At 43.2% G+C, this 12,913-nt stretch overlaps 1 protein-coding gene across 1 annotated transcript in view; it reads right to left on the reverse strand.

Annotated features, from left to right (window-relative positions):
- Positions 1–12,913, reverse strand: part of ELP3 (elongator acetyltransferase complex subunit 3) — a 154,493-nt gene that overhangs the window by 46,388 nt on the left and 95,192 nt on the right. Inside the window, exons 11-13 of the mRNA XM_040427150.1 lie at positions 11,450–11,540; positions 9,679–9,744; positions 6,048–6,275 (exon numbers count right to left, since the gene is read on the reverse strand). Coding sequence (XP_040283084.1) covers positions 6,048–6,275; positions 9,679–9,744; positions 11,450–11,540 — 385 coding nt within the window. The remainder of the gene's footprint in view (positions 1–6,047; positions 6,276–9,678; positions 9,745–11,449; positions 11,541–12,913) is intronic.

Below are 12,913 nucleotides of genomic sequence, written 5' to 3' on the forward strand. Positions count from 1 at the left end.
CACGCCCCAGTATCAGCCTCTGGTGAGGAGCCCTAGCCTTCTTGCCGCCCCATAGGTAAGTCATAAAAAGCCTGCGAATCCTTGTAAAATATGAGTTAGGTAAAAATATTGGCAACATCTGTAGTACGTACATAATTTTTGGGAGGACAAACGCTTTTAGTATATTCTTCCTTCCCATCCAAGAGGAATAAGGGAGGTGTAGCGATTGGAGCAGGTTTTGGACCTCTGATATTAGGGGAGTATAATTAAGCCGGAATAAATCTTCCGTGCAGGCGGAAATCTTAACTCCTAGATAGGAAACACAGGAGGACTGCCATTTAAATGGTGTATTTGATTTCAAAATGGCTATGGAGCTCGCCGGAGCATTAACGTTTAAAGCTTCTGACTTGGTATAATTCATTTTGTAGTTTGACAGCCTACCATACTCTTTAAACAATGTCAAAAGATGCGGGAAGGCCTCGACCGGGTTAGAAACCATGATCAGTAGATCGTCAGCATATGCCACGTTAATGTATTCTATGGCGTCATTTTCTGTTTTCACACCACGTATATTTACATGGTCTCTAATGGCCTGAAGAAGGGTCTCCATGACCAATATATATAAGGCAGGAGATAGGGGGCAGCCCTGACGTGTCCCGTTGCGAATAGGGAAGGATGGGGACAATGTGCCATTGACCCTGATTCTAGCACTCGGATCCTTGTACAACGACATGACTGCCTCCTGAAATCTCGTCGGGATTCCAAACCTCAGTAGAGTCCTCCTCATAAAGTCCCAGCTCACCCGGTCGAAGGCCTTCTCCGCATCCACACTGAGCAGCGCCAAGGGGAGGTTTTTCTTTTTGGCCCACTGTATTGCTGTGATTAACCTACAGGAATTATGATTCCCTTCCCTCCCTGGAACAAAGCCAGATTGGTCAGGGTGGATAAGTTTAGGAAGTAGATTTCCCAGACGTGTCGCCAGAAGTTTGGCCCATATTTTTATATCTACGTTAAGTAACGAGATTGGCCTAAAACTACCGCAGAGAAGGGGATCTTTCCCCGGTTTGGGGAGGATGGTTACCGTGGCCTCCAGTGATTGTTTATGAAGGGTTTCACCATTTAGGAGTGCATTGCACCACGTTACCAGGTGGGGTATTAATATATCTGAGAATTTTTTATAATAGCCCACTGGGAAGCCATCTGGGCCAGGACTTTTACCCATGGGCATAGAGGCTAGTAACTTTTTCACTTCTAGTTCGGTGACTGGCTCTAATAATGTGTCACTTTCTTGGGAGGTTATCTGGGGTAGATTGAGGCCTTTTAAAAACAGGTCTGTTGCTTCTGGTATTGATGGATCTGGGTGATTAGGGTCTGACAGGCCGTATAGTTGCTTATAGAATTTTTGAAATTCTTCTGCAATGTCAGCTGTTTTATGCAGCATATTTCCAGTACTGGATTTGATATTGGGTATGAACATGGACTCTTTCCTTTGTTTAATAAGGGAGGATGTCAGTTTAGAACCTTTATCCCCGTGTGAGTAGTGTTTAAATTGGGCATATTGATAGGCCTTTGCGTTTTGAATGTTTAAATGGTCTTTTAGTTGTGATCTTAGCTGGGTCAGTTCAGTCTGGACTTTTATTGCTCTAGACCGTTTATGGACCGCTTCTTTATCTGCTATCTGAACCAAGAGATCGTGTAGGATCTTTTGTTTCTCTTTTTTAACCCTACTACCTAAGGCTATTAACTCTCCCCGGATAACCACCTTGTGCGTCTCCCACAGTGTCGTCTGGGGCATACCTGGTGTCGCATTATCTATAAAGAAGTCCTTTAATTTTTGCTCCAGGATTGAGGTATCTGCTTGTCTATCTAGCAGCGTCTCGTTTAAGCGCCACTGTCTAACTGAGTCAGGCAAGCTGGAAAATCTGAGGGCAGCAGAGACTGGGGCATGGTCAGAGACGGACACAACACCTATGTCAGCCGAGTCCACCATATCCACGGCATTGCTTGACAGTAGGATATAGTCTAATCTTTTATGTGATTTGTGTGGGGCCGAGAAGAAGGTGAAGTCCCTAGTATCTGGGTGGGCTAGTCGCCAGACGTCCAGCAGATTCATGTCTGATATGTACCTATTGATGCACCCCAGTGCTGATTGGGTCAATTGGGAGGAGCCGTCAGAAGCATCAATCAAAGGATTCAGTGTGACATTGAGGTCTCCCCCAATCAATCTAATCCCCTCTGCAAACAGATCTAGTTTACTTAGTGTGATCTTGATCCATTGTTTCTGGCCACGGTTAGGGCTGTACAAACTAGCGAGTGTAACCTTTTGTGTACCTATGAGGCCTTTCACGAAAATGAAGCGGCCCTCAGGGTCCGTCAGGGTAGATATCAATGTAAATGGTACTTTTCTAGAAATTGCAATACCCACTCCTCTTTTTGCTTTCTCAAAGGCACTGAAATACCAGTGTTGGAAGTATGGGTTCTGAATTTTAGGTACATTTGTTTCTCTAAAATGCAGCTCCTGAAAGAAGCAAATATCTGTATTGTTCTTTTTTAGCAGACGGATGACCTGAGAGCGCTTTTGTGGGGTGTTAAAGCCCCTTACATTATACGTTGTACATTTAATTGACGACATCATTGAGAAAATGGGGTGACTTTGGAACCGGAGAACTCCAGTTATTCACATCGACCGTATCTAGGGAGTGAACAAGTAACATCACAACTAAAGTTTCTGTCAACATGACAAGTATAACAGTGCAATGGCTCTCATGCCAGCAACACCGCAGCAGGTCACTTAGCTGCAGTGAAGCGGGCGTGAGCAGCCATTTAATCAGGCACATGTACCAGGTCTGTGCCAAGATAACCCTGGTAGGTAGGGGGGGTACAAAGTGGAACCATATCTTCATAATGGTGTCCACATTGCGCCACCTGCTGAACTGGTGCGGGATAGCACCTTACATATTATGGTCTAGGTTGAATGCAGTAAAATAACATTGCAAAGCAGAATGTCTGCTCTGCAGATTACAACAAGAACGGGAACAATTCAGGACTCATGACAGACAGGTATACTTGCAGACTTAAGATGTGATATAATCAAGTAAGAACCTGTCCCTCTATGATGTCTGTGGAGAACTTCATCTGAGGTAAGATAACTCCTCTGTATAGTCTCTAGGACTTCAAGTGTCTCTAGATCTGTGCTGGTTCCTCTTCTTCTGTGAAGCTTTAAGCCATCCTGAGGCCTCTGGGAGATCTGGCAGCTGTGTTCCAATCTCTGCAGACGGCAGCCATGATGGTACATCTAGTGGATCTGTTTGCAGCAGCTCCCAGGCCGCCTGGAGATCTTGTGGCAGGCGAATGGTGCAGCGCTTCCCATCTACAGCAAAAGTGAGGCCAAAGGGGAATAGCCATTTGTATGGCACCTTGTGATGGCGCAGATGGTCAGTGAGGGGCCGCAGCGCCCTCCTTTTATTCAATGTGGAGGATGCCAGGTCCTGGTAGATGGAGATTTTAGCCCCCTCATATATGATCTCCTTCATATTTCTGGCAGCTTGCATCAGGGCAGCAGTGTCCACATACCTCAGGAGACCGCATACCACGTCCCTGGGGTTCTCTCTCTCTTTTGGCTTCGGCCTGAGCGCTCTGTGGATTCTTTCTATTTGAATCTCGGCCGCTCTGGAGCTTCCCAGGAGCAGGGAGAAGATGGCGCCGGCAGCTTCTGGTAAGCCTTCATGTGGGGTGCTTTCAGGCAGGCCGCGGATCCGGAGGTTTTTCCTCCTATTCCGATTCTCCTGGTCTTCTATGAGGGAGTATGCAGTGTCCAGTGAGGCTGCCAGAGCCATGGTGTGATTGCTTGCAGCTCTGATGTAATTCGAGATGGACGCCTGGTTACTTTCCAGTGTTTCCACCCTCGTGCCGATATGCTTCAGGTCAGCTTTAATCTCCTGCAGATCCTGAACCACTGGGGCCAGGGCTGCTGATAAAGCCTGCTGCAGGAACTGCCTGGATATCGGGGCAGCACTTTGTGATGTGGAGCCTGCTGTGTGCTCTGCAGCAGCTTCATCTTCTCCCTCCGGATCCCTGCCCCAGACATCTAGTTCCGGCAGCACCATCTTAGGACCGGCCGGCACAGGAGCTGCAGTTTTCTTGTTGAGATATTTATCCATGTCGGAGGCACCACGCTCCGGTTTGCTGACTTCAGGTTTCTCTCTGGGTATATATCTACCGACTTTTCCCATTCTTGAGCAAATTAGACCGCTGAATTTACCAGTTAGCAGAGTGGTAAGGAGGAGAGCTCTCCTACATGTGTCCTGCTAGGTCTGCAGTCAGGCTCCGCCCCCCAGCACTCTATAGTAGTTATATTCTTGTACATAGGAGCAGTATTATAGTAGTTATATTCTGGTATATAGGAGGCAGTATTATAGTAGTTATATTCTTGTACATAGGAGCAGTATTATAGTAGTTATATTCTTGTACATAGGAGCAGTATTATAGTAGGCATATTCTTTTACATAGGAGGCAGTATTATAGCAGTTATATTCTGATACATTGGGGCAGTATTATAGTAGTTATATTCTTATACATAGGAGCAGTATTATAGTAGTTCTATTCTTGTACATAGGAGCAGTATTATAGTAGTTCTATTTTTGTACATAGGAGCAGTATTATAGTAGTTATATTCTTTTACATAGGAGCAGTATTATAGTAGTTATATTCTTGTACATAGGAGGCAGTATTATAGTAGTTATATTCTTGTACATAGGAGCAGTATTATAGTAGTTATATTCTGGTACATAGGAGGCAGTATTATAGTAGTTATATTCTTGTACATAGGAGCAGTATTATAGTAGTTATATTCTTGTACATAGGAGCAGTATTATAGTAGGCATATTCTTTTACATAGGAGGCAGTATTATAGTAGTTATATTCTTGTAGATAGGAGCAGTATTATAGTAGTTATATTCTTTTACATAGGAGGCAGTATTATAGTAGTTATATTCTTGTACATAGGAGCAGTATTATAGTGGTTATATTCTTGTCGATAGGAGCAGTATTATAGTAGTTATATTCTTGTACATAGGAGCAGTATTACAGCAGTTATATTCTTGTACATAGGAGGCAGTATAATAGTAGTTATATTCTTGTACATAGGAGGCAGTATTATAGTAGTTATATTCTTGTACATAGGAACAGTACTATAGTAGTTATATTCTTGTACATAGGAGGCAGTATTATAGTAGTTATATTCTTGTACATAGGAGCAGTATTATAGTAGTTATATTCTGGTATATAGGAGGCAGTATTATAGTAGTTATATTCTTGTACATAGGAGCAGTATTATAGTAGTTATATTCTTGTACATAGGAGCAGTATTATAGTAGGCATATTCTTTTACATAGGAGGCAGTATTATAGCAGTTATATTCTGATACATTGGGGCAGTATTATAGTAGTTATATTCTTATACATAGGAGCAGTATTATAGTAGTTCTATTCTTGTACATAGGAGCAGTATTATAGTAGTTCTATTTTTGTACATAGGAGCAGTATTATAGTAGGCATATTCTTTTACATAGGAGCAGTATTATAGTAGTTATATTCTTGTACATAGGAGGCAGTATTATAGTAGTTATATTCTTGTACATAGGAGCAGTATTATAGTAGTTATATTCTGGTACATAGGAGGCAGTATTATAGTAGTTATATTCTTGTACATAGGAGCAGTATTATAGTAGTTATATTCTTGTACATAGGAGCAGTATTATAGTAGGCATATTCTTTTACATAGGAGGCAGTATTATAGCAGTTATATTCTGATACATTGGGGCAGTATTATAGTAGTTATATTCTTATACATAGGAGCAGTATTATAGTAGTTCTATTCTTGTACATAGGAGCAGTATTATAGTAGTTCTATTCTTGTACATAGGAGCAGTATTATAGTAGGCATATTCTTTTACATAGGAGGCAGTATTATAGCAGTTATATTCTGATACATTGGGGCAGTATAATTGCAGACTCCTCTACCAATAGAGGACATCAGCCTGGAAGGATATCCATGCCCTATGTTATTACCTGATGCTGAAACTTGGATGGGTCACGACTGCTGACAGGGACCACACTTCCATATACATGAAGTTCTCTCACTATGGACACACCTCCCTTTAATTCAGGCCGGAAGGATTCTGGAGAACACTTCCTCAGGCGTAGCAATCCGATAAGAATATCTTGTTCTGGATCCTCATATGACAAGAATGTCTCCCAGCCCCCGTTGGCCACATAATCTCTGCGGATTAGTTCCACCTAAAACAAATACACGAGATACAGTTAAATAGGAATATGAGGCCTGTACACAGGATGATGGCGAGTAGCTGAAATGTACAGCTTCTTTCAAATTTCATATCAAGCCCTTTCAAAATGGCAAAAAAAAAAATCCTTCTAAATAATTCAGTTTCCTGAGAATCAGCATTCCTTTTAGTAATATACATAATGTTAAGGGTAAAACTCCCAGGACATACATTCGAAAAACTGAATGCGGCAGCGATTTCCAGCGCTAGGAATAATAATAATAAATTAAATAATAATAATAAGGTGCCACAGGACTGAAAATAATAATAATGTCATTTAAGTTTCTTGAATGTCAAGAGAACATTTACGAAGGAGCCGGTGGAGGCAAGTTACGCTCGCTCACTTGATGACAGCTGATTTCTCCAGCTGCCGGACTTCCCAGAGGAGCTGCGATATTAGCTGCCGTAGCGAGCGTCCTCTGCTCCCCAAATGCGACGTATAAATGAGATAGAAAAAAATTGTGATTTTAATGCTTATTGCGCAACTCTGAATTTCAGAAAGAGGGGGCACTCTATATGGAGGTGACATGCCCACATAAATATGCTCTGTATCTGTAACCGAAGTATTGAGTGAAAATGATTCCCATCATTGTCACTGAAATGGGGTTCATTTAATTTTTCTCTTCTGAACAATTAATAGACCTTAAAGGCTATGTACACCTTCAGGGGCAATTTTTTTTATGATTCCTTTTTGGGCTAAAGATCGTTTTTTTTCAATTGGTCTTTATTAAAAATATTGAGCCGTTCTGTCACAAAGGGTTAACGGTTTTTCTAGCTGTGTGAATCAGACTTTTTACTTTCACTTTGTGGCGGTCATCTAATAAACCTTACCTCTAAATTAAAGGTCATAAACACTTATTTAAGCCACAATCCTATAAGTAAAGTTAGGACTGAGCTATAATGAGTATAAGGTCAGAGATCAGAGCCGTCAGATGAGCTGCCTGACGGAACAGAGTAAAAATTTAGATCCTGCTACTAGAGAAACTCAAGGCTGAACAAAGACAGTGGTTCAACATTTTTAATAAAGACTAATTGAAAAAAAAAAAGGATTTTTAGCTCAAAATGAGTACAATGCAATAATAAAAGAAAATTTGCCCACAAAGCTGTCCATAGCCTTTAAAGGGGCTTTCCCATATCAGAATTTTGATGACCTAACCTCTGGATAGGCCATCACTATCACATTGGGGTCCGGCTTTTGGCAACCCCACCATTTAGACGTTTGAAGTGGCTGCAATGCTTGTGCAACCGCTGTGGCCTCATCATTGTTTACATCACCCTGTGTACTTGCACGCCACCTACTTAGTAGTGGTGGAGCAGGGTATTGCAGCTTTGTCCTGAGAGCTGGACCCTCTAACGGATTTGATATTGATGGCCTGTCTTGAAGATAGACCATGAATATTCTTTCCAGGGGCACACTCTTTGCAATAATTACATTTCCATGTGTAAAGTTAGGACTAGATGGAAAATGAGTAGAGATGAGCGAACTTCTGTTTTAAGTTCGGCGTCTAAAGTTCGGCTTCCGGTTAGCGGAGGATCCCGATATGGATTTCGAATTCTGTTGTGGTCCGTGGTAGCGGAATCAATAATGGCCATTATTGATTCCGCTACCACGGACCACAACGGAATTCGGAATCCATATCGGGATCCTCCGCTAACCGGAAGCCGAACTTTAGACGCCGAACTTAAAACAGAAGTTCGCTCATCTCTAAAAATGAGTCCTTTTTCTATTCCTAACCGTTTGGCAGATATTTATTCTATCAGGTCCATATGTGCAGGTGGAGGAGGAGTAGAACAGATGAGTAAAAAGGCTTTTGCACTAGCCGAGGAAATTATCAGGAACAAGCATTCATAGTATTGCTGATTACGAGAAATCGCCTTGTGTAAATGTGGCGCCAATCACCCAATGAATGAGCAAATGCTCTGTGATTGCGTCTGCATCGCATAAAATCGCTTGTGGGCTGTGGATCGTCCTACGTAAAAAAAGGGTTGTGCTGTGGGTAAATAGTGACTCTGTAGAGGTTTGAATGATCACAGTAGTGATCATTCCTTCCCATAAAGAGGGGATGATTGTTGCTCAACAGTCAGGCAATTATTGGGAACATTCTTGATAGTTGCCTGAGCATGGGCCATGTAAAAGGAGAAGTAGCAAGGTTAACAGATACTATGCTGGCATAGAGAATGTTTAATTTGTGAAAACAATGCTGATTTTGGGCAGAAAACAAAACAAAAACGGGAATGTTTTTAATTCTAGACCTAGGGGGTCATTTACTATCATATATACACCAGTTTTCTTGCGTATATCTGTCGCAGATTGCAGCGCAAAGGTTATTTGCGCCGTAATCTGTGACACTTCCCCGCTCGCGTCAGGTCTAAACAAAGGGGGCTTTACATGGGCAGGCCGCTAAGCCCGTCTAATTCATCACTTTCTACGCCTGTTTTAGGCGTAGAAAATGGTCTAAATTTAAGCCACCAAGGAAGCTGGTGTAAATTTAGAACGCGGTGGATGCACCGAAGTTATGTAGAGGCCGGCACCTCTTCATAACTTCAGCGGATCCACTGCCCGCGCAGGGTTCATTAAGACCAGCATCTAAAATGCTGGTCTTAATAAATGACCCCCATAGTGTATTAATTTTGGGGTGGTGTCAGGACAGAAGTAATGTCAAAAAGGTACAATGCTCATGTAGGAACCCTGCTGCTGCTCAGCTGTCAATGTCCGTATGTAAATATGTTGAGTCACGGGAATATCCCCTGGCACAGAGGTCGGGGGGCAGAATTGGAATGGGGGATATACACTGCAGGCAATAGCTGGTTCTTGTTTACACAAAATGAATTAACTACCTGTCCTGGGAAAGTTCATTTTTACCTGCTTCACCATATCTTAAAGACCACCTGTCACCAATATCAACCTTATTGAACCAGGCATTTTGCCCGGTGGGGTTGACCCTGTTGGCTGGCGAAACTACTTCTCACCATTCCAGTGAAAAGAGATTTTATTTCAATATGTAAATTAGGACTTTAGTGCCCCGAGGGACAGACCCTAGACCAGGGATGGCCAACCTGAGGCTCTCCAGCTGTTGCAAAACTACAACTCCCAGTATGCCTATAGCTATCAGCCTACAGCAGAGCATGGTGGGAGTTGTAGTTTTACAACAGCTGGAGAGCCGCAGGTTGGCCATCTCTGCCCTAGACCCTCACCGTGACTGACAAGGTCAGTGCGTTGGAGCACTGCACCAACGCACTATTATAGGGCCAGGCGAGAGGACGCCGATGCCTTATCCGGTCAGTGATAGAGGTGGCGGTGGAAAATGGAGGAGATGAGGAGCAGCGAGGGGCTAGGTCCCACCCTAGAGAACACTCACCTGATAGGGTCTGACTTTATGATGAATTTCTTGGATTCCCACTTCTCTTGTCCTGACGTCACGGCACTAAGAAGGACATACAAGTCAGTTAGCAAATTCATGTATGGAATCCAGGGGTAATCATCTCGGGACTTGGAGAAGAAAAGTGGTTTATGTCCACTCTCTGCCTGATTGTCTGTCCAATTAACCACAGTCATCCTATTATTCAGGCACTTTGCTTAGACCCATTCATTTTCTAAATGTATAGGGGTCCAAAAGCATTGATCATCAATGGTCAGATCAGCTTAGATTTTCTTTTAATGACCTGAACTTAAAGGGGTTCTCTAGAAATTATTTAAAATGGCCCCCAGCAACCTGTTCTGAGCGTTCCTGTTTGGCTGCTCAGCCATGATGGCATATCATAGGCAGCATTGCATAATTACCATCTATTGTAGAGCAGTGTCTAGACAAACCTCGGCCCTCTAGCCCAACAGGCAGCTCTGCAAGTCGTGGCTGTCAGTCCTGCTCACATTCTAGGACAGGTTGTGCTGGTGGCCATTTTAAACAATTCCCGCAGAACGCCTTTAACCAGAGATGAGCGAACTTCTGATTTAAGTTCGGCGTCTAAAGTTCGGCTTCCGGTTAGCGGAGGATCCCGATATGGATTCCGAATTCCGTTGTGGTCCGTGGTAGCGGAATCAATAATGACCATTATTGATTCCGCTACCACGGACCACAACGGAATTCGGAATCCATATCGGGATCCTCCGCTAACCGGAAGCCGAACTTTAGACGCCGAACTTAAAACAGAAGTTCGCTCATCTCTACCTTTAACCAATCAACCTCCTTTAGCTTATAAATGGCCTCTGTATAACAAAGCGGCCTTTTATAAAGACTTATCAATATAACTGCAGCAAAGTCTGACACCATCCAATCAGTGCTGCCACATTGTGCAGGGACACACCTCCGACTGGTAACATCCAGCTGGACCTTTTTTTTTGCAGACTGCTGACAATTCGTTCATAACCTTCTGGTAGGAATAACAGAGGAATGGCACAAAAAAAAGATTCATAAGAAAAGATGTTCCATTACATGGGGAATGCAAGTAGTCACTACAACAAATGTGTCGGGGAGGTTACAGGTCCTCTTTAAGATGGCTTACTGTGCAATCAGATGGTCTGAAGAACGTCTGCTGTCCTAAAACAGTCACCACCTGTCTGATCTGCCTTAGGGTGGAGTTTAGCTGGCCAAACACATTAGATGGCTGTTGGCTGAAAGCTTATTTGGTCGACTGCTATCTCTCCCGACCTCTCTATGCACATGCCCACTCAGTTGCCCGAGCATGCATGTGTCATAAACAGAGATAAGGGAGACGAGGGTTTATCTCCTCAAGAACAAAAGAATTAAGCAGGGGAAAATCGGGAAGACCCCCTCCCCGCACACATTAATGGTGGGTGGGTTCAGCCGACATTTAACCAATGGATATGGCCAGCCTTACTAAGTGCATGCAAATAAAAGAGACTTAATCAGATTCTTGAGCGTATCTACTTCACACCATTGACCTGAAAAGGTAACCGCCTAGTCCAGTCATAACCAACAAGCCCCGGTAGGCCATAAATCAGCCCAGTGGTAAATATGGATGCCAGTCAGCTGAATGCCCAGTCTCAGAAATTGCTTCCAATCTGGAGAACATCTTCTGATCAATAACAAACTTCTAAGATGGTAACAAGAATTATCTGGCCTCATGGTGGCCAGGGACTTCGGTTTTTCCATCACAAAGTAGTCTACTTACCTCTGTGCCAAGATCTTTCATTCGGGCTAATGCCAACTCTCGAAGGTTACCATGTTCCACCCCAGAGCTTACTAACGGCATAGGAATGTCTCTGAAAACCAAAGAAAGGAAAAGTCTCATGAGGACTCAAGTCAATAAAGACTACCTTCATTATATTCCATTGGGTCTTCTCCAACCAGTGGCACCACTGGTGACCAGAGTGGACAGCTCCCCAGATTTCTGCTTTCTGTACGTGCAAGACAACCTAAGAATCTCTCTAAGGCCTCATGCACACGACTGTATGTAAACTGCGGTCTGTTAATTGTGGATCCGCAAGACATGGATTCTATCCGTGTTGCATTCGCACTGAAATCCCTGAACCCATGGTCCACATTTTGGGGAGGGTAGGACATCTTCTATCTTTATGCGCAATGGACATAAGGATCATCCGTTTGTCCGTTCTGCAAAAAAAACTGTCTACAAAATGCGGACCACTGACCCACTGAAAACAATGCATCTGCAAATAAAAGGCAGACGACACATGGACTGCATCCATTTGTGGATCCGCGGTCTTTGTTCCGCAAAATACAGATGCGGTCCGTGTTGCATCGGCTTTTTTTTGCTGACCCATTGGCTTCAACGGGTCTGCATTTTTCTATCTGCATCCGTATGTTCGTTCTACCAAAAAAAATAGGCAGAAAATGATGACCACGGACCCACAGAAAACAATAGGTCCACAAATAAAATGTGGACAGCTCGCATACCGCAAAACACATACAGTCGTGTGCATGGAGTCTGTAAAGTGGATGCCACAAAATATACCAGAAGGAACTGAATTTTGAAGGCAAGTAAGAAGGGACTTCCTATGGAACACATTCAAAAAGACCCTAAATTTCCATGTTTTCTGTACATTACGGCGCCCAAACTTTTGCAGAACCTTTATACAATCTCTTTAGTTACAGAAAATAATCATCGGTAACAACGTTGCCATTACAGAGATGTGAAGGAGCCCAGTTTCCACCGATCATGGATACAGATTTACCTACGATGGGCCCATAATTCTGAACATGAGAGGGATGAGGCCATTAGAGCACACGCCGTAGCCTCTTGCTCTCTTTCAAGTCCCAGAACTACTTGAGGGAGACACTTGTGCCGGGATAAGTAGAGAAGCTTTGAACATCTGGATGGCACAATAGGATCTGAGAGTAACTAATGGAGTGGAGAGCGCAACTTTGACATGGAGAGAGTTGGAGCTAATTAGCATCGTTCCATTTGTTGCAATGGATTTCAAAAGAACGGCAGTATTACTGAGGGGCTTGGTAAGTGAGCGAACAGAAGTGTCACTGTACACCTGCATCCTCCAGAAATAATGTGCAGCAGTAAGTGGATAGCAAGGGGAGCACTTGAAACTTTAAAATTCAGGTGTGGCGGTAGATCATTGCAATAACCAACTAACGATCATCTTCTTTTATAGAACAAGCAAAT

This window comes from Bufo bufo, chromosome 4 (genome assembly GCF_905171765.1).
Source record: "Bufo bufo chromosome 4, aBufBuf1.1, whole genome shotgun sequence".
Taxonomy (NCBI): domain Eukaryota; kingdom Metazoa; phylum Chordata; class Amphibia; order Anura; family Bufonidae; genus Bufo; species Bufo bufo.